Source organism: Bombus pyrosoma, linkage group LG11 (assembly GCF_014825855.1).
Source record: "Bombus pyrosoma isolate SC7728 linkage group LG11, ASM1482585v1, whole genome shotgun sequence".
In the NCBI taxonomy this organism is placed as follows: domain Eukaryota; kingdom Metazoa; phylum Arthropoda; class Insecta; order Hymenoptera; family Apidae; genus Bombus; species Bombus pyrosoma.
Window position 1 is genome coordinate 6179142 of NC_057780.1, and position 22174 is coordinate 6201315.

Consider the following 22174-nt stretch of genomic DNA (forward strand, 5'->3'; position numbering starts at 1 on the left):
ATTATTTTATAGAAGAGCGAATAGAATAAAAGAAGAAATTTACTACTTTTACACAAATAACTTTTAAATAAATCAACTTCACATTTTTGAAAATTATTCGAATGAACAAACAGAATATGTGTAAATCTACTAGCTACAGAGGAGACATATAATAGATATATGTAAATATTTATATTAACAGTATTTTTTTTGATAATATTAGTCGCAATACCGTTACCCTGTCTATGTTTGTAACATCAAGTCCATTTAGGATATAGAGTCGAATACCAATAAGATTTAAAATTCATGTTTGTCTGATCTGTACGATTCTACGGACAATCGAATGCGTACTTCGTGATTGGCTGTTCGTTCGTTACCGATCCTTGGTAGTTCGCCCTGCCCACTGCCAGGATTTTTCTGAGGTTGTTTATCGCGCTTTTATATTCGTTCAGACGTTTCTTCTTACAGTCTGCGTTGAACTTTAGAAGAGGATTAACCGGTAAGACGAGCGGATCGCGACTATGCGTATATGTAAGTAAATTTACATATGTGTATTTGACAAGGCAGGTTATCGCGGATCTCGCCTTGGATTAAGCCGAGTGTGCACAATTTCTGTTCGGTAGTTAATGCAAATCGATTAATAATCATTTAAACCTCCCTCTCCAAGTAATTATTTTCTTTATGTATATTCAATCTTCGTGATACTACTTTCACAGCAATGGATGTTATTACAACAAGCAAACGAGTTTAATGTGTTTCAGAAATACGTACTTCAAAAAGATAATACTTCGTTGTTATTTTCGAGATTTCTACTGTACAGCAAAAATGTTGTCTTTAAGTCTTAAGACTAGACTGATGCTCTCTCCGACCTTTTAGCCTTAATATTTTTACGGGTCAATAATACTTCTAAATAATAATCTTTTACTAGTTTATGTCTTTTATAGCATATCTTTTAATGATATTAAATAAGAACTTATTGTGCTTTATTGATGTTTTTGTTGGGCATAGGTTGCTAAACTTTTCATTGCGTAATTTTATTGCTAAACTTTTCATTTCGTTGGAATTTTAAGCATGTACATACATATATGTATAATTGGCATAAACCTATGAAACATTGTTTGAATTCTCATTACAGGCATAGATAAAAATATTGTAAGAAGTGATTTTTATTGCTTTCCTCAAGATCTTTACTATTTTTTATTTATTCCAATAATTGCAATTTTTACTAAATTTTTTTTATATGTCGTGTATTAAACCAATTCTTCTAACATCTAAAAAAAATTCAAATCATTTGGTCAAATTTTTAAAAAGTTATTTTATTTTAGAGGTCGTTCGAACACTGTCATTAACCGCTGTATAAGTAAATAATGAACGAAGTGTAGGTCCATTATGTTTGATACCATTTTTACGTAATACGTAATCCGTATTACGTTCATAAGTGACAAAGAACTTGTTTCTCATTCAATTCTTCATTTCCTTCGTATTTGAATAGAATTTTATGAGTATATGTTATATGTAAGAAATTTTTGAACGAATATCCTTTCATCGTTTCATTTTGCAAGTAATTATATTTATTTATATATATCATTTTTATACATAAATAGTTAAGTATTAAGGAAAACCAATCAACTTGATGTAGTGTTACTTACATGATATGTTAAAAATAACGTTTTAATTAACTGAATTGGAAAATGAAATTAGTTAAAATATTAATATAAGTAACAACAATTCAATTTTATATGTACAAAATTTGCATTTCTCATGGAACTTCTGTTTCTTTAACCGATAATATTTATTTTAGTTATTTATAATTATATGATATTGATTGCTGTAATCAAGTTTCAAATAATCAAGTGGTGAGAAACGTACACATTCGGTGACGATACGAATATCGTGGCGTTTCTTTCTCATTTGAGAAAATCTGCTATTAAATATGTCACAAGATAAATTATTGTAATGAAGCACATTATGTTTTATTGATATCTAGATTGGTTAAAGTGATCTCGAGGCATGTATCCTGTATCTACTTTTAGTAACTTCGTGAATCTTTGTGTAACAGATATTTCAACGAAGAGATATTTAATATCTATTGATACGTTAACTAGCATTCTTACTCATAATTATCTATCTATTTGTAATTTTAACGTATATAACCATATACGTTACTCAGAAATATCTCAGATGTAAAACCATCAGAATTATAAAAGTATATTGCTGAAATAGTAAAATATAAAGTATTAACTTAATGTATAAATATTTATTATACAAATATTTACAAATATGCTTAAAAAATATTTACATAATAATCTATATTAACAATCGTAAAATTTACATAAAATCAAGATAATCGTAATTGTTACATTAGAAAAACAATTATATTTATCACATCCATAAAATGTGTTACGAAACAAAAGCAATTTATCCATCGATAAATACCGTTGACAGCGATAGCACGATATATGATAATATTGATCACTGTGACTGCGCAATGTAGTAAATGTGATTTTTAAATTATTGTTAAATCATTATTTCCACTGCATTTGTATGCTATTTTTAGTCGCGTTGAAAATGATAAGTCTATTACAATGCATATTCACGTATATAATGGGTTTTCCCCGGTGAGATTTACGGGAAACATTATCTTCGTCTCTATATATGCCATGTATGTATAGTGCATGACACGCGAGAAGCTGTCATAATTAAATTTAGCATTTTTTATATGCTTATTTTTATCAACGGAAATTCCGAATATTTAATAATGATAAAATACTATAAATAGAACGAATAATTAATAAGTAATTAACATTTAAATTAATAATCTTTTAACAATATAATATCTTTTTTGTCTCGTTTAATTTAATCTAACACTATTACAATGAGCAATTACTATTGTTTACTTCATTTAAAACAATGTATATATTATAAGTTAATTTACGTAATTAATGGTATATGATTGTATCAGACAAGAAATATGAGGTGTAAATTTATGCGTATCAAATTCGCATACGAAATTATTAATATTCGAAACTCCTTTGAAACGGAATAACTTTTTTTTGAAACTGAAACAAACGACTTGAGCTTTTCCGAAAAATTAGAAGGGTTAGTTTACAAGGTGACGCGTACAAAATTTTTGTAAAAGTTGCTGTTAGTCGAAATAAATAAAAAATTATAAAGATTACAAAGAAAATAGCAAATATGCAATAATTACATAAATAACTAGTTGGTATCTAATATGTGATGAACATATTCGTCGGTTCTAGCAAAAATGAAATAAATAAAGGATTGCTTTATGAGATAAGAATTTACATAATGCCAACTTTACCTCAATCGCGAAAATATTTATTTTTTATTTTATGGTTTTATTAAAGCTAGCATATTCACCTTCTTTTTATATAAAGATAATTATAAAATATTCATAATATGTACATTATTATCGTTAACTATAACATAATTAATCTTTTATTTATAACTTGCTTATTAAATTTATAAATATTCATATAAATTTGTATTAAAAAGCGATTAAATAATGACGATATAATAAGTTTATAGTATTTCTATAATTATATAATAGCCATATAAATTATTCTTGTTGGAAATACGTCAAGTATTTCGAATGTTCGTACTTATTTAAATACTTTACGTTTTATTGATGAATTTGGTAATAAAAAATATGTGTACGTTGATATTTAGTTTTCAAATTTCGTAACTTGTCCTTACTTTATTTGAAACTTTCATTTTGGTTTTCGTTAATCGTGTTGCGTAGTTGTTGACCTTGGCCGCTTAATCTTTTGCGGATAGTAAAATCTTGAATTTTTATGAATACGTTGAACTTTGAAATTACGGGTGTCTGTGTAACTTACACATTGTTTGTACATTAATTATATACACTTTACAATGAATATATCTTCTATATGAGTCATTTAATGCAAAAGTAGTATAAATAAAAAAAATTGATTTCTGAATAATGAGAGATAAAGTAAGAATTCTGTAAGGGATTGGATAGGCGATTCTCACTTATTCTGTTATCCATCGAAAAACTAATGATACTTACATCTCCTGTGCACAAAAGACAGTGAAGGTTGTACTCTCGAGATGTGTTGTTAAACCTAATAGACGAAAGATTGAATTACACCGCTTTTGTTTTAAACGGCTCATATGTTAGGTCTCGATTATTACTGTATTAAGAAATGTTTGGTATTGGATAATGATTACTGATAATGTTCTAAACAATATACAAATTATCTGTATGAAATAATACAATATATTAAAATGTATTAAAAATATTTTTAAACTTATAGAATATTTTCATTAAATTCTAATTGGTGTTAAGTTCCAGAACTTTAAAGAGGTCATTTATTATTTCATGTAATATATATATTGATTGATAGTAAATTTAATTTTTAATGTTAAAAATTATTTAAAGCAATACTTAATCATAAAGTTCCTAATTTTTACATATAATATATATACATATATCTTATATGTAAAGATAATAATATTATTATATAAAATAATATTATATGTAATACATATATCAAATTTCATATCTATTTTACCAGTTTTTAATAACAATTTTTTACCAAATTTTTTTTAGTAATAAGAAGTTTCTGGTTGGTGGCTCTTGCCCTAATAACAATGTCAGAGGCAGAGAAAAATGTTGAAGCACTGCATTCCGTTGTGGAAGGTGCAAATCAATTTAGTTCTTCATTTTTCCAGGTAAAATAGTGCAATTTAAAATTTATTCCAAATACTACTTATGAAATGCTTATTTATCCTGCAAATGATTGAGGATGAATAAATTATAGCGACGCAAATTGTTTTTAGACTGTGGTACAACATAATTCTGGCAACCTTATTACGTCTCCTCTAAGTGCAGGTGTTGTTCTTGCTATGGCTGCTTTTGGAGCTCGTGGAAACACAGAAGCCCAGTTTAGAAATGTACTTCATCTACCAACATCACAGAGTCTTGCCACATCTGGTTATCAGTCACTCATTGATAATCTCAATGTAGGTATCTCAACCTTTTGCTTTTATTAATTTAATGTATAGTATAAATTGTAAATTTATTAATATAAAATAACAAATGCATTATTCTACGCTATATAATATTTTTTTCATGTTTTAATGTAGAATGTGAAAGACAATAAGTTGGCTGTTGCAAATAAAGCCTTCTTAGCAGCAAGTTTAAATTTGAAACCAAGTTACAAAGATTTAACTGAAGTTTATTTCCGCTCTGCTTCTCAGTTGGTAAACTTTGCTCAAAATAAGGAAGCTGCAAATATTATTAATAGTTGGGTCGAACAAAATACAAATAATCTCATTAAAGAGCTTATAACTCCTGGTTTGTATATGTTTATTTTATTTATTAAAGTATAAAGAAAATACTATAGAAATTTTTTATTGAATGCATTCTAGCTTCAGTATTTCTAACCACATTATGTCGTTTTATGTTATTATTAATGTTTTTTTGTAAACAGATAAGCTAAATGGCATGACTAAATTAGTACTTGTCAATGCAGTATATTTTAAAGGCCAATGGAAAGATAAGTTCGACCCTAAGTTGACTAGCGATATGCCATTTCATACTAGCAAAGTTGAAGTAAAAAATGTTCCTACAATGTATAGAAAAGGTAATTACAGATACGGAGCACTTCCAGATTTAGATGCTAAATTTGTTGTAATACCATACAAGGTATGTTTTGAAGAAAAAGTCAATAATGTATAAAAAGAAGCTGCTTCTGTGTAAAACTTTGTGAAATACAAGCAAATAAATCTTCTAGGGTGACGAATTGAGTATGATCATAATTCTTCCAAATGAAATTGATGGTTTGTCTGATGTTGAGAAAAAATTACAAACTACAAGTTTGTCCAACATTTTAAGTCAAGGGTATGAGCAAGAAATAGAATTATGGTTACCAAAGTTTAAGGTGGAAAGTATGCTTGAACTTAATGATGTCTTAAAAGAGGTATATATATATATATATATAAAGCGTAATTCATGTAGAGATAACTATTTTTTATATTTCAACTCCTATTTTATGTAGATGGGTTTGACTGATGCATTTACTGCTCGCGCTAACTTTTCTGGGATTGCTGATGAAGATTTGTACGTCAGTGATGTTATACAAAAGGCATACATTGAAGTAAATGAAGAAGGAAGCGAAGCTGCTGCTGCAACTGGTAAGTAAATAAACATTCTATGTTATGCAGTTTATATTTAACAAAATTTTAAATTTAAAAAAATACAAAAATTATTTTTTTATTTATTTCATACTGCTCTGGCTTCTTGGCTAGAGGATGATTTCTAGTTGTCTAATCATTGCTTAGACTAATTTTATATCTAATCATATTTCCTACAAGGTGATAGTATAACATTCTTAGCAAACTAAGAAAAGAAAATGAAAACTCTTGATGACACTCTTGATGATGTGTCATCTTGAAATGAATGACTCTCTTACCCATTTTTTATAATTTAAAGCCTTTCTCATTGTCCTGATGTGCAGTTCCACATTTTGTATTTCTCTATTATTATATAATTCGGTATGCTTCTACCTAAACCTAAGATTCATTTCATATATTTTCTTTGGATTCAATCTATCCTTCCATCTCCCTGTCGCCTCCAGATTTCCACCCCACAGAGAGCTGCACTTTGTACGACCAAACAACCAACCAACCAACCAAACATTTTCAGTATCTTTCCAAAAGATACTAACTTTATTTATGTCAATAATAATATTCACTATTGTGAGGTATAATTTGGAAATATAAAAGTGACATATGAATAAAAATGGAAGAACTGAAAAAATCAAAGTAATACAGTTAATATTATAACAATATCATGTTATTATATGTGATATACTACAAGATAAGTATACAAAAACACATAAATTTATCACATAAAATAACAGTATTTTACTTGGTTCCAATTTTTGCTTAATTTATGATTCTTTTGAGCTTTTGAATAGTTTGGAGAGAGAATGTTTATTAGTATTATTATTTCATATTTTAATATTTCAGTCTAATTAATAAAAATTTGCATATATGTTCTTCCTAATTTTTTGCAAGCTATGTAAATATGCGTATGTGTATTTATTTTCTCTGTATAAGTTTAAATCTATTATATCAAAAATTATATAACTATAACGTGTTTATGTGTGTACACAATAGTTCAAAATGCTTCCTCATGTTTGGTTTGCTGCATGAAATAGTATGCTTCCTGTTATTTCTAAATATACACTTCTTTGCATTAATATTTAATAGTCTGTTATCATGTGTTTTCACATGTTTATATTTCATATTAGTTTATTTTATACAATATCTTAATCATTTAGTGAAAAATAATATGGAGATACTATAAGTAAAGAAGCTAAGTATATATTGACTACATATTAAACGAACTATTTATATTGTCAATAAATAATTTATTCTGACCATATATTAGAAGTGTTTTTCAAAATGTAAGTTTTTGATAATATTAGATTTCAAGGATGTAGTATGTGTAGCTTAGTAGAGCTGAGTCTGCAATAAATATTCATCTAATTATACTTACATTGTCCCCTTAGTTAGATGATAATTATATTAATCATGAATCATAACTATTATAATTATTAACAAAATCACATAAATCGGAAATAGAAAAAGAGGGAGGAAGATGGACGAATCTAGTGGAAACGAATTTGGTTGAAGTGTTTTTCTTCTAATTGATAATAGTATACAATTTTTTTCGACAGAAATGGAGATTGCGTTCTTCTTGTCTCCTTCCCTAGAAGAGTTTCGAGTAAATGGACCATTCTTTTATGCAATTACATCACGGGATGACAACGTAGTTCTCTTCAAAGGCCGCGTCATTGACTGCGAGACAACTGCGTGATTTCCTTGATTATGTTATATGTTTTTATTGAAATAACTGAAGTCAATTACTTTGTCTATTCTTGTCAAGAATTGTACGTACTATCAATTTCTTCGCTCTTTTTCCTTTCTTCACATTCACTCAAATATAGCAAAATCTTCTATATTATGAGTTTAATGTTTTTCCAATAATATCATTTCGCATACCTTAATTTTGATATAATAACATAGCACATTGTAGTGATCCAATTCTTCCTCTATTTAGTTCGTGCTTGTGGCACAAATGAATAATTCACTATTAATTACTTGTGGCAGGTCTCAGTGTAAGGCCTCTTTCGAGCATTTGGTCACCGCCGAAGCCCATTGAGTTCCACGTCAATCGACCATTCCTGTCGATCGTTAAATACGACAATGTGATTTTGTTCTTAATGAATATCGTATCTATATCGTAATTTCGTTTTACTACCTTGAAAATTAAATAGATAACATATCGACTTTACACTGTATAATGGATCTCTACGTTTTTCCCATTTTTTTACCTTATTAAACATCAAATTAGGGATTAACAGCATACACCATATCGTGGATTGTTCTGCCAATCTCTGTCAATTTTAACATAACAAGTTTCTTGACTGGATCGACTGATTTAAATAGATGAGTGTTTATACGTGGAGAAAGTTGTCCTCATTCATATTGCATCTTAAAATACATTATATTAACATTATTTGATCAAAGGAAATCGCGCAATACCATTAAAAGATCATGTAACACTATGAAGCATATATATGGAAGAAGAAATAAGATTTTTCGATTTTATGTATATAAATCTAACTTATTGTTAACAATATAATTTGTATTCTATTAAAAATTTTCATCTCCATCTTATGTTTCTATCACTTTATTATATTTAGTTCCTTGTAACATATTTAAACTTAACTTGCTTCCTTTAAACAATAAATTGTTCCTTATTTATTTTTACAATTTAATATGCAAAGCAATCAAGACTCAATACATAAGGATTTTGTCTTGTCTTCAGAAAATTTTATTAATTTTTTCACTATGCTGTACTGTGTTCTTATTGCATTAATTTAAATGTCGAGTATTTGATAAATGCAACATATTCCTATCACGTTATCGCATACATTATTAACATATCATTTTCTTTGTTATAACAGCTTGTAGTATAATATTTATTATATCTTCATACCTGCTTATTATAGTTTTCTTTATATTTTGTATATCAAATTTTTCTTTTTTTTTCTAATGAAAACATTTCAATATCTATGTGCAGAATTTAAAAAATATATAAACTACTGTACAAAAGATACATGACTCCATTTAAAAGAATAGAATCGATATTACCTTCACCTCCGAAAAACATTCGTATGCTTTGTAATGTATCGCTCGAACATTTTATTTCGTAGAACATTCTGTATATTTAAAAACCACTTTTGAAACATTGGTATTAAACTTACCAAATTAGACTTACTCATATATAATATCATGTGTTATTTATAATGTATATAGTTGTGCATATCGTTTCTTTTTTAATTTTCAAAGATGCATAGATTCGTACCTTTGATGTTGAAATTATATTTTTCGGTTGTTACATCTCACTAACGTGTTAACAAGTATTAGAATGTTCCAAAATTTACTAAGATAAATCAATTTTCCAATATAATTTTGAACAATATTCCATAGTACGTTTTAGTTGTCGAGGCACGATCGTAAGTTCTACTGTTTCGATTTAGAAATAACCTTCTAAGCAGTGAAATTATTAAGAAATAAATGCTAACAACAAATGATGCAAATACTCTACATTTCAAATTTTTGTTCCCACATTTGTTTCGAGAAGATGGATTTACTGATTTTCTAGGAGTTCGAGTTTCACTTTTATTGATAACGTTCTAATTTTCTATCCTATAAAACATTGGTTCTCAAATTAGTATGAAAAATATTATAACATTATATAACATTATCTTTTATGAATAAGCTGTATTCGCTTTCTATTTCTTCATCAAAGTACCTGTTTTATTAAATAAATCTGAAATTTATGAATAAGTCGGAAATACATTAGATGATTCTGCTACTTCTTGGTTTCACGGCTTGGCTTTGCTTTCGTGGAGTAAAAACGGAAATCTTAATCTACATATTCTAGATTTTCCTGTACTGCTACGCATATGAAACAAATTCGAACTATTTCCAAAAGTTTATCAAGTTCAATCGTTGCTTCTTATTTTATACGACAGATATTTTAATATCGGAATTTTATGTTCATTTAAAGCAAAGTTACAAAAAACAATATCATTTCGACTAATTTTAAAAATTCACTTTCTAGCATGTAAATTACTTCTGATATATATGATCTGTGTTAGGTAAATTCAGAATTTCATTTTACATTTGTCCAAATAATGTTTACGTTCATTCTCTGGTCTATACATATCACTACTTTTTGTTGTTACAAGAAAAATAACATCGACACGTGTATATTGGTATTGGCAACATTAGTGTATATTCACAGCATTTATTCATATATAATATTTGTCTTTTTTAGGTCTCATATTTGTTGCCGAAGCATTCGAAGTTTCACATCCAACTTTAGTCTTCAAAATTGATAGACCTTTTTATTTTGCAATTCAACATTATAACGTTGATTTGCCAATCTGGATATTCAAGGGACTGCTAACTAAACCTTGATTAGCAGTTATATAATATAATTAACAGTCAGATTTTTGTGCTTTTTTTGATTCCATGTATACACGTATTGTTTATTTTTGAAATGCTGAAATAAAATAGCTTTCGTTCGTATCTTCTTTTATTATCAAATGTAATAAAGCAGGAACTTCTACGATGTGAAACATTCATAATTTCTCTAACACTCCTTTTTGCGTTTGTTTGTAAGGAATTTATTCATAGGTCATGTACAAATTTTTTGTCTTTTCTTCATGGTGTCATAATATAACACATTATCGGTCATGTCGTACCACATAGCAAGAGTAAAAGGAAAAATTGGAAACAGCGTTGTTCAATTGAAATTATTACAATCATTAAACAATTTGTTCCAGGTTTCTTTGCAGTATTACAGTCTTCAGTGACAATAATGCAAATGACGATTAACCATCCTTTCTTTTATGGTATCCTCAAAATCGTTACAAATCTGGGAACAAAAAATAATCTTATTCCAATATTTCATGGTCTTGTCGAAGACTGTATTTACAAATATTTTAAAAATATCGTGTGTGCGTGCCTGCGCGCGTGTATGTGTCTGTGACTCACGGTATGAGCACTTTTAAAAAATTAAGTAGCAAATAGAAAGTAAGCAATCATTAAGCTAAAAAGGTAGAGTATTCATCGAATTATTACAGCTTCACAACCTGTATAATTTGCACCTCACGATTTTGAGGTACGAAATTAATATACATAATGTTCCATTTGATTCTTATAAATCAACGTATTCTCGATTTAAGAATTTTACCTGATACAGTTAATTTTGTAGACAAATGATATAGAGGAAAATATCAGTTAGGGATTAGTCTGATATTTTACTTATTTCAATATACGAACCACTAGATATACTTTGTTTTGGAAATTATGATGTTATTATAACCCAGTTATAAAATTGAAATTTTCTGTTTACTATTCATCTTCCCATAATATTATCAATATCGTAGAAACGATTAAAAGCTTTGCAATTTTGTTTTTTACACATACTTTGCACCCTGAATTTCAATTTTCATCGAATTAAGACAATTGTACTGTTGTATATTATAAATGTTTTTTATTAACATTGTTTACGGAGAATGTTTCAGGTAATTATCTAGGACGCTGCGGCCTTGATTGCATTTCGATGATTGTTTACTATGTCGTCGGCGGTATGGTTCTAAATAATTTCTTGTTTTCGTCAAGTATCAGTTTCAAAGATATTTGTTAAATGCTCTCGGTACCACTGGGGAGTGATTGCTTCCTACAATTGTGCGTCTGTGACAGTTTAATCGTTGATATTGATTGGCGGCCGGATAAATTGACACCTGACTCAATTCTGATTCTTATCGTTTGTTTAAAGTATATATAGGTTTAGGTGTCAGTTTATCCAACCGCCGCATGATGGCTGACAACCAATGCTAACGCATGCGCTGTAACGTACGCACAATAGGTATTATTCACTGTAGTGTTACCGACAGTTTCTGTAAACATCTCGAAAACTAGAAGAACCTGCTGGTACGTGCAAAGGAAAAAGTTGTTCGAAATATTGATTCCTGCAACATATTGTAAATGTCGTTGAAATCCGAGATGGCAGTAGCTTCCTTAATAATTTTCATGTTTTACAATAAACTTTCAATATTAACACATTCATCATAGTTGTTCAAGGAAAAAGTGGCTTTCCATATTCCAAATATCAATATTTAGATAATATTCCGTCACAGATATGAAACAGTGAGTTTTGGGTAACTCTTAGTGCTTTCAAACATGTATACATGTGTGACTTCCGGTAGCGAACGTGTATATATCTGCTTCATATCGCTGTTTCTGTTCTATTCATACACTTACACATAACGTTCGGCATAACTCTGTTTCAGGTTTGCTTATTATGAAGAAACTGGCTCGTAATATAAGGGAATTCAAAATTAATCAGCCATTCTTTTATTATATCATAAAAACTATGAGCAATGAAAAGGAAAATGATATTAACCTATCATTATTCTGCGGTTCTGTAAACGAACCCCAAATCTAACAACAGTAGTGTCATAATAATATCATAATAATGCGATTATTAATTCGTGCGCTCCGTAGTTATAAGTTAATAATACCTAAGTTATAAGTTCTAATAATAAATGTGTTGTATTCACTTTAAATTTGGATTATTTTGCTCTTACACCAGAAATTATATATACATTTCGGAAAATTAAATAAAAAAGAAATTAAATAAATCCTACATATTCTCTCCTTTTTAAACAATTTCTTTAAAACAATAATAATTTCAACATAAATAACAATAATAGTAATAAAATTTGTTTCAGCAATACTCTTCGTTCTTACGAGTGTTCGTAATCCTCCTCCTACTCCAATGATGAGAATCGACCGACCATTTTTCTACAGTATTTATAAAAGTCAATCTGAAGATCAAAATATCGTAACGTTATTCAATGGACACATCAATAATCCTTAAAATATATTATTTTTATATTTTTATGGGGTAAAGATTATATATGGATGTAAGGTATTCAAAGTGGAAAGGGAAGAATTAAATAAACAGATAAAATGAATACTGAAATTATTGTTACCTCTCATTCATCTCCTGGTTTTCGATCATTTTTGAATATGTTACAGAAATTAACATTTCCTACTGCAGTGAATTTTGCCTATTTTTTATTATTCAATTTGTACTTTACAATTTGTCCAGCTGGACATTTGGTAAATTATAATTGTGCGTGCGCAATATACTGATATTTTCCTGAATTTCTTTGTCTACAAAATTGACTATATCAAATTAAATTATTAAATCGGGAATATGTTGATTTGTGAGAAAATGTGGAATTCCAACGTTTGGGACGGCCACCTGGCCTTCGTCACCCTCCGCTGTGGGGAGAGAAAGCATCAACACTTAAGGGTGCCATAAATTAAAACTTCACCTGCATGATGTAGAGGCCAGTAGGCCTCGACGTCTCCCACTTGCAAGAACACAGTCTAATAGGCTTCGATATCTTTTTCACGGCTGCAACGCCGACAGTACTCTGTTATTCTTTGTGCAATTGTCAACGTGAGCGAACCTCGAACTGAAACCATCCGAGAATTGATAATCTCAACGTAGGTATGTCTCACAACCCTTTGTTTTTATTATTTTAATGTATAGTATAAATTATAAATTTTGTATTTCATTGTTATCTTCTCAGTAATCTTTATTGAACGAAACTTGAAAAATTTATAAACTAATAGTACGCATACATAATAATATAGATGTAATGAAATAATGAAATAATGAAATAATATAGATGAATGAAAATACAAGTTTAAGCAACATTATAAGTCAAGGAAATATGCATCAAATAGATTTATGGTTACCAAAGTTCAAGGTGCAAAGCAAATTTAAAGAAAATGAGGCCGCAGTGATATAGTGTAACTCATTAAAAGATAACTATTTCTTATATTTTAATTCCTATTTTATGAAGTTGAATTTGACCGATCTATCATATAAGTTGGAAGATTATATGACTCTTAACCCAAATTTTTTTGATTATAAACAAGAGTCAAGCAGTAAGTTCGTCTCAGACGTTATTTTATCCGTTCGTCGTAATGCTGCTGGCCACAATACGGATGCATATGCTACCACGAACGCATAATCATACGCAGAATTAATCACCGGTACCGACGGCCTTTTCCGAATATCTCGAAAACTGACACTGTGCAGCGGTTACATGTACAGGAAAAAGTTATGCAGAATCGTTTCTTCTATGATAAATTAAGATATCCTAGAAATTGTAGAGATTCAGTTTCGATCTGTACATTTGCTAAAACGGTATTAGAAAAGCTTATATAAAATTTGTTCCAGGAATAACAGTTACAGCTGACAAGTTTCTCAGTGTGACTCCAATGAAAATTGATCGGCCGTTCTATTATGCTGTTTATCAAAACCAAAGAGACTATCAAGACATCGTAAAGGTATTCAGAGGACAGATTGATGATCCTTAAAAACATTATTCTACGGTTCTGTTTACGTTTCTCTCATACCTTTTAAATCATAGTTTAATTTTCGTTTAATCATTATTGTGTCAGTATTTTACCCAAAGTCTAAGGACAGTAATGTCATAATACCAATATCATACTAATATGATAATTAATTCGTATGCTCCGTAGTTATAAGCATTTTAATAATACCTTGTCTCACAATAAATATATTGCATTCATCTTAAATTTGTATTATTTTACTCCTTCGTCAACGGTATATATATATATATTTTATGTATCTACATATATCTATATCTATATCTATATCTCTTTATATCATCTTTATCTATAAATATCTTTATGTATATATATATATATATCTATATAGATAGATAGATAGATAGATAGATAGATAGATAGACAGATAGATAGATAGATAGATAGATAGATAGATACATAAAGATATTTATAGATAAAGATGATATAAAGAGATATTGCATATACCTTTAATAACTTAAAAACGAGAAAGAGGGAGTTTATTAATATTTATTATTTTTATATAATCAAAAATATTTTCTATAGTAGGAAACTTTTTCTTTAATACTGTCCCTCTTTCTTTTCCTTTCTCCCGTACCTTTTAAATCATAGTTTAATCATCGTTNTAATTATTATTGTGCCAGTTTTTTAAAATACAAACACAAGAATATTCACAAGAAAAATATTATTTATGGGACCCTTGTAGACCCTTTCATTATAAATATCTTTTGTAATACTCAAAAGCGATCAAGAAGTAAATTTCTTTCTTCTGTCTCACAAGAGAAATTTTTGTACACCATTTACCGTTCCATTAATCCACTTGGAATTAATCCATATTACACACAATACACTTTCGTTTCAAGAATTTCACGAATAATCTTATCGATTACCTCATTTTCGACATATAGATGTAACTATTCTCTTTGTAGCTAGCAAGACTCGGAAGATACTATTTGGGATCATTTCCAACCAGACACTCAACAACTACAGGTTCTGCAGTTTATTAGGTAAAGCCATTTTTATTATATTTTTCTTTATTTCCCACCTCGCCTATTTAAACCACTTTTTTGTAAATATATACAAATAGCGAATCAAATAAATTACAAAATAATTTTGTTAAATATTTAATGCGTATTATTTGAGTTATTTATAAAATCTATAGTATTCCAATTTACTTTTAGTAGTCTGGTCTAAAATAAATTCAATTTGTTAGACAATGACAAAAATATTTTATAATTATCTTAATATCATATATTATATCTATACATTCTTCATTTCACGTAGTTAAGTTGGAAAGAAGATTTTATTTCCAACTCCTATGCTTCTTTCTATTACTACTCAAGGTTCGTCAGATATTTCAGCGTTTATATCATTATTCATGCGCAATTGTCATTCGAACCTTACTTCAAGCATTAGCGCTTCAAACTTCAACTATGAATTAATTGACCTGTCGAACACTCCGATTCATCGAATTGTGAGCAGTTTCTAACACAGTGCCCATATACCCACGTACCCAGCACAGCGTACGCAGTAGTGTAAGTGTGTACAGATGAAGTAAACGTACTTTTATTATTTAAAGAATGTGTCAACAGGTATATTATACGGGAAATGTGCTATTTGTGCAATGCTTAAAATTTGATAAACATGCCTATTATGGATTACTTATGTTTCTATTTCATTGAGTCAGATAAATTTTTTGACAGCATGTGTATATGAATTATACATATTTATATGCTCGTAACATATTTCATCAAACGACAAATATATAATACTTATTTCTATGATGAGAGATAGGAAGCGGATATCATTAAAAAGTTCAGGGCCATTTTTTCTGATTGCCATTTTCATTATCTTATTGATACTTTTCATAATAATCCTTGCGTAATGTTGTTATGAAGGGATTATATGGGCTCCTTACGTAAAAAAGAGAACTTACATATTTGAAGTGCTACTATCGATAAATGCGTAAGTCAAGTACTCTTTAAACTATACACAATCTCTCTTCGATAATCAATGAAATCAATTAATCCTCGTTTAAACCTTCCTCTTCAAGTAATTATTTTCCTTATGTACATTCAATCTTCGTCAGTTTTACTTTTACATGAAAGGATGTTATTACAACAAGCGAAGGAGATTAATGTATATCAGAAATACGTATTTCTAAACGACACTTTGTTGTTATTTCCGAGATATCTACTGTGTGAATAATGTTGTCTTTAAGTCTCAAGACCCGATTGATGATCTTGTCACGTAAACTTGGACTCTGATGTGGATTGAGATGTGGTTGATGTTACAATCTCTTCGATATATTGGCTGTAACATATTTATAGTGCAATGATACTTCCAAGTAATAATGTCAATCTTTTACTAGTTCATGTCTTTTATAGTATATTTTTTAATGATATTAATTAAGAACTTACTGTTTTTTATTGATATTTTTGTTGGGTATATGCTAGACATTTCACTGCGAAAAAGCTATATACAGGTTGTTCGGCTGCAGGTTTCCGAAAATTTAGGAGGTGACTCTTGGAGCCGAAATAAGAGGAAAATCGTGAATAAAAAAATTATGTTTTCGGCTACGTTCTTTAGTTATTGCTAATTAAAGTCGGCTAAAATATCCCTGCACGCGAGCAAACCTCCTTACGCGGACGATAAGAGGTCAGCCTAAATATTCGTATAACTCGAAATTTTTCAGGAACAGTCATGATATTTGAGAAGTTCTTTTTGAAAGCAACGGTATGGTAATGAGGAAGCGTACAGGANATGTGCTAAAAAAAGCGGAAATCAATTTCGCATAATCATCCAAGTTTATAAAGCAAGAAATTTATTATTAAGATTTGCAATACAATCTATACTGCCAGTTTTTAATAACAATTTGTTACCAAATTTTTTTAGTAATACAAATTTTCTGGTTGGTTGGTCTTGCCCTAATAACAATGTCAGAGGCAGAGAAAAATGTTGAAGCACTGCGCTCCGTTGTGGAAGGTGCAGATCAATTTAGTTCTTCATTTTTCAAGGTAAAATAATGGAATTCAAAAGTTATTCTAAATACTGTTTATGAAATGCTTATGCATCCTGCAAATGATTGAAGATGAATAAATTATGAAATACAAGTTGTTTTCAGATAAATAGACTATAGAGATGCAAATTGTTTTCAGACTGTTTTACAACACAATCCTGGCAATCTTATAATGTCCCCTTTAAGTGCAAGTGTTGTTCTTGCTATGGCTGCTTTTGGAGCTCGTGGAAACACAGAAGCTCAGTTTAGAAATGTACTTCATCTACCAACATCACAGAGTCTTGCCACATCTGGTTATCAGTCACTCATTGATAATCTCAATGTAGGTATCTCAACCTTTTGCTTTTATTAATTTAATGTATAGTATAAATTGTAAATTTATTAATATAAAATAATAAATGTATAATTTTGCACTATATAATATTTTTTACATGTTCTAATGTAGAGTATTAAAGACAATAAACTGGTTATTGCAAATAAAATCTTCGTAGCAGCAAGTTTAAATTTGAAACCAAGTTACAAAAATTTAACAGAAGTTTACTTCCGTTCTGCTTCCCAATTGGTAAACTTTGCTCAAAATAAGGAAGCTGCAAATATTATTAATAGTTGGGTCGAACAAAGTACAAATAATCTCATTAAAGAGCTTATAACTGCTGGTTTGTATATGTTTATTTTATAGAAATAGAAAATTTAGATTGAATGCTTTTTAACTTCAATATGGCCAATCATACTATGAAGTTTTATGTTGTTACAAATGTTTTTTGTGAACAGAAATGCTAGATGGCATGACAAGGTTAGTACTTGTCAATGCAATATATTTTAAAGGTCAATGGAAAGATAAGTTCGACCCTGAGTTGACGAGCGATATGCCATTTCATACTAGTAAAGTTGAAGTAAAAAATGTTCCTACAATGTATAGACATGGTAAATACACACTTGGGAGAATTTCAGATTTAGATGCTAGATTCATTGTAATACCATACAAGGTAAGTTTGGAAGGAAAAGGCACTAATGCATAAAAAGAATGTGCTTCCTTGTAAAACTTTTCGCAATACAAAGAGAAGCAATTAAATTTTCTAGGGTGACGAATTGAGTATGATCATAATTCTTCCAAATGAAATTGATGGTTTGTCTGATGTTGAGGAAAAATTACAAAGTACAAGTTTAGCGAACATTCTAAGTCAAGCACATGAGATAGAAGCGGCATTATGGTTACCAAAGTTCAAGGTGGAAAGTATGCTCGAACTCAATGATGTCTTAAAAGAGGTATATATATATAAAGTTTAATTCATCTACAGATAACTATTTTTTATATTTTAATTCCTATTCTATGTAGATGGGTTTGACTGATGCGTTTACTACTGCTGATTTTTCTGAGATTGCTGATGGTGAAAGTTTGTATATCAGTGATGTTATACAAAAGGCATACATTGAAGTGAATGAAGAAGGAAGTGAAGCTGCCGCTGTTTATGGTAACTGAATAAACATGATATGTTATGGAGTTTATGTTTAAATGAAGCAAAATATCATCTTATGCAACTATTAAACATGAAAATATTCAAAAAATAATGTAATATGACAAGAAGTTTTTTTTCATTTATTGAATGATTTTCAGTACTTAGGCTAATTCTATATCTGACCATATTTTCTATGAGATGATGCTATAATGTGCTTAGCAAACTAGAAAAAGGAAACGAAAATAAAAATCTTTGTTACAGTCTTATCACTGATAAGATTGAAATTAATTAAAAGCACGATTAATTGCATGATAGTTAGTATGAGTAATTTGCATGAAAGAGCCACTTATAATGCGTTTGCATCGTGATTAATTTTTTTTATTTCGCTGTTTTATAAGTTGGAATGTAGTTATCTAACTTTATGCATTGTTGATTAGATACTTACATTGTACATATGAGTATTTGTAAACTTGACAGAACAAGATTCTTTGTAATATTATAATACTATCGACATTTGATCGAATCTGATTTCGAGGTAAGTGCCGAAAAACTTTTAAATCATGAATGCTTTGCCTTATCGCGTTTAATACTCTTACAGAGGTTTTCTACTTAATGAGATTTGGCTGCATTTACATTTCATTTTTACATATTTTATATTTTATATTTAGTTTATACATATTTTAAAATATCGTCCATGTTATAACTGCTTATAATATTCTCTTTATGCCGTTCCACATGTATGCATGTGTGACACCCGGTAGCGAACGTGAAAATATTTGCTTCACATCGCTCCTGTTGTTCTATTATTAGAAATTATGTTTTATTTATTTTTTATTTATTTTTTATATTTATGTTTTATTATTGTTTTATTTATTATCCTTACAAATTATGTTCCTATAACATGTTTTTAATTAATGTGCAATAATATATTAATATATAATAGTTTTGTTTATTAGTATAAAAGTTTAGCATAATTCTGTTCCAGATCCCTGGATGGACTTCAGGTGTCTTCCTTACAAAACGAGGATGAAAATTAATAAGCCATTCTTTTATTATATCATCAAAACTATAAATGACGAAAAGGGAAATGATATGATACTCTCACTTTTCTGCGGTTCTGTTAAGGAACCCAAACTTTAAGGACAGTAGTGTCATAATAACAGTATCATAGTAATGTGATAATTAACATTATTTTAACATTAATTTACTGACCGCTAGCGGTTCAATAGCATACGCACGTTCGACCGGCAGCTCAGACGCAGATTCTCCCTGGCGCCGGCTCTGTTTCGGTCTAGACTTTCCAATACCATTCTTTTCGTTTGTCGCGAACGATAAGTGTTTCAAATTGGTATAAAACTGTTGAAACTTACAAAGCAACGCAACTGACGCTACTGAGCAAGGTAGCTTAGTACTAAATAACAAATTAGTGTTCAAATAATGAGAAAGATTGTCGGCGACAGAAGACCGATTAATAGACTATCGGTCGGTAAAGTGTTAATTCGTATGCTCCCTAATTATAAGCATTTTAATAATACCTTGCTCACAATAAATATAAGCTTATGTAAATGAAGCTTTTCCTTTAGCATTGTTCCTCTTTCTTTTTCTTTCTTTCGTACCTTTTAAATCATAAAATATAAACACAAGAATACTCACAAGAAAAATATTATTTATGGAATCCTTGTAAATATTGTTGTTGCGATGATAAATCATACCCCCATTTTGCTCACCAAACCGCCGCCCACAACGATCACGGGAACCAATCTGTAGTTGCGAACTTTGTCAGAAAAATCCTAATCATGAGAAATATTGTGATAAGAATAGAACATTTCGCGGTATATATATCAATCGTGAATATTTCGAGAAAGCATAACATTTTCTTACATTATATGTCGGTTTATATGCTCTATATGTAGAATGAAATTATTAAGAAGTGACATCACTTATTATATTTTATTAAATGTATTCAAATAATATATATACGTGCATATAGAAAGATCTAAAATATTTCGTTATAAATATCCTTTCTAATACCATAAAACGGTCAAGAAGTAAATTTCCTTCATCTTTCATACAAGAGAAATTTTTGTACACTATTTAGCTTTCTATTAATCCAATTGGAATTAATCCATATTACACATCATCTTACATATTACATCACACAATCCATATTATACAATACACTTGCGTTTCAGGAATTTCACGTATAATCTTATCGATTATATCGTTTTCAAGATATAGATGTAGCTGTTTTCTTTGTAACTAGCCACACCTCGAAAATACTATTTCGAATCATTTCCAACCAAACACTCAGCAACTACAGTACTACAGTTTATTAAGTAAAGCCATTTTTATTATATTTCTTCCTATTTCTCGTGTCGTCTATTTAAAACGATTTTTCATGAATATATACAAATAGCGAATAAAGTAAGTTACAAAATAATTTTTGTAAAATATTTAGTACATATTATTTAAAATAATTTTAGTGTATAATATATTTGATCCTATACATTGCATACATGTACGCTTAGATAAATAGATTTCTCTTATTCGTTATTTATAAAATCTATAGAATTCCAATTTACTTTTAATAGTCTGACTATTACTAAAAGATAAATTCAATTTGTTACATATTCTCATTGCAACGATGACGAAAATATTTTATAAAGTGTAATTATTTTAATATCATATATTGTATCTATATATTTTTTACTTCACGTAGTTAAGCTGATAAAAATATTTCATTTCCAATTCGTATGCTTGATTCTATTCCTACTTAAGATTCGTTAGATTTCGCAGCGTTTGTTTTGTTACTCATGCGCAATTTTCATTCGAACCTAACTTCAAACATTTGCGCTTTAAACTACAACTATGAATTAATCGACCTGTCGAACACTGCGATTCATCGAATTGTGGGCAGTTTCAACCACAGTGCTTACTGCGCAGCACAGCCTACGCAGTAGTGTAACAGTGCATAGGTGAAGTATTTTTATTGTTTCAAGAAGGTGTCAACAGGTACTGGTATATTATACAGGAAATGTGCTATTTGTGCAACGCTTACAATTTGGTAAATATATCTATTATGGATTATTTATGTTTTTATTTCATTGACTCAGATAAATTTTTTGACAGCATATGTACATGAATCATACGTATTTATATACTTATAATGTGT

At 29.1% G+C, this 22174-nt stretch overlaps 1 protein-coding gene and 2 long non-coding RNA genes across 13 annotated transcripts; 1 reads left to right on the forward strand and 2 right to left on the reverse strand.

Moving 5' to 3' along the window:
- Positions 1-441: 441 nt before the first annotated feature.
- Positions 442-20587, forward strand: LOC122572633 (antichymotrypsin-2-like). Of its 10 annotated transcripts, XM_043737837.1 has the most exons (10): positions 442-510; positions 4574-4695; positions 4804-4986; positions 5110-5320; positions 5457-5671; positions 5760-5945; positions 6024-6159; positions 14375-14484; positions 15456-15533; positions 17422-17543. In XM_043737837.1, the coding sequence occupies exons 1-9, from the start codon at positions 501-503 to the stop codon at positions 15531-15533; spliced, it is 1251 nt and encodes a 416-aa protein (XP_043593772.1). In that variant the 5' UTR covers positions 442-500; the 3' UTR covers positions 17422-17543. The 10 variants fall into 10 exon arrangements, 9 of the variants coding, with proteins under 9 accessions (XP_043593772.1, XP_043593774.1, XP_043593773.1 ...); XR_006318514.1 differs by lacking the exons at positions 14375-14484; positions 15456-15533; positions 17422-17543 and adding exons at positions 7710-7922; positions 8143-8333; XM_043737839.1 differs by lacking the exons at positions 14375-14484; positions 15456-15533; positions 17422-17543 and adding an exon at positions 12846-13099.
- On the reverse strand, positions 6166-10375 carry LOC122572646. Of its 2 annotated transcripts, XR_006318522.1 has the most exons (4): positions 9854-10375; positions 8294-9747; positions 8035-8216; positions 6166-7497 (listed from the first exon to the last, which is right to left on the reverse strand). It is a non-coding gene; the product is annotated as an uncharacterized LOC122572646 (long non-coding RNA). The 2 variants fall into 2 exon arrangements; XR_006318521.1 differs by lacking the exon at positions 9854-10375 and having other exon boundaries at positions 6166-6775; positions 8294-8434.
- Positions 10710-11437, reverse strand: LOC122572644. Its single transcript, XR_006318520.1, has 2 exons — positions 11303-11437; positions 10710-10984 (listed from the first exon to the last, which is right to left on the reverse strand). It is a non-coding gene; the product is annotated as an uncharacterized LOC122572644 (long non-coding RNA).
- Positions 20588-22174: the final 1587 nt, after the last annotated feature.

Excerpts from the sequence above, each read along its gene's own strand:
- LOC122572633 (XM_043737836.1), top strand. Across the intron at positions 5,321-5,456 it reads TAAAGAGCTTATAACTCCTG|ATAAGCTAAATGGCATGACT; the intron begins GTTTGTATATGT and ends TTTTGTAAACAG. Across the intron at positions 6,160-10,892 it reads CGAAGCTGCTGCTGCAACTG|GTTTCTTTGCAGTATTACAG; the intron begins GTAAGTAAATAA and ends AATTTGTTCCAG.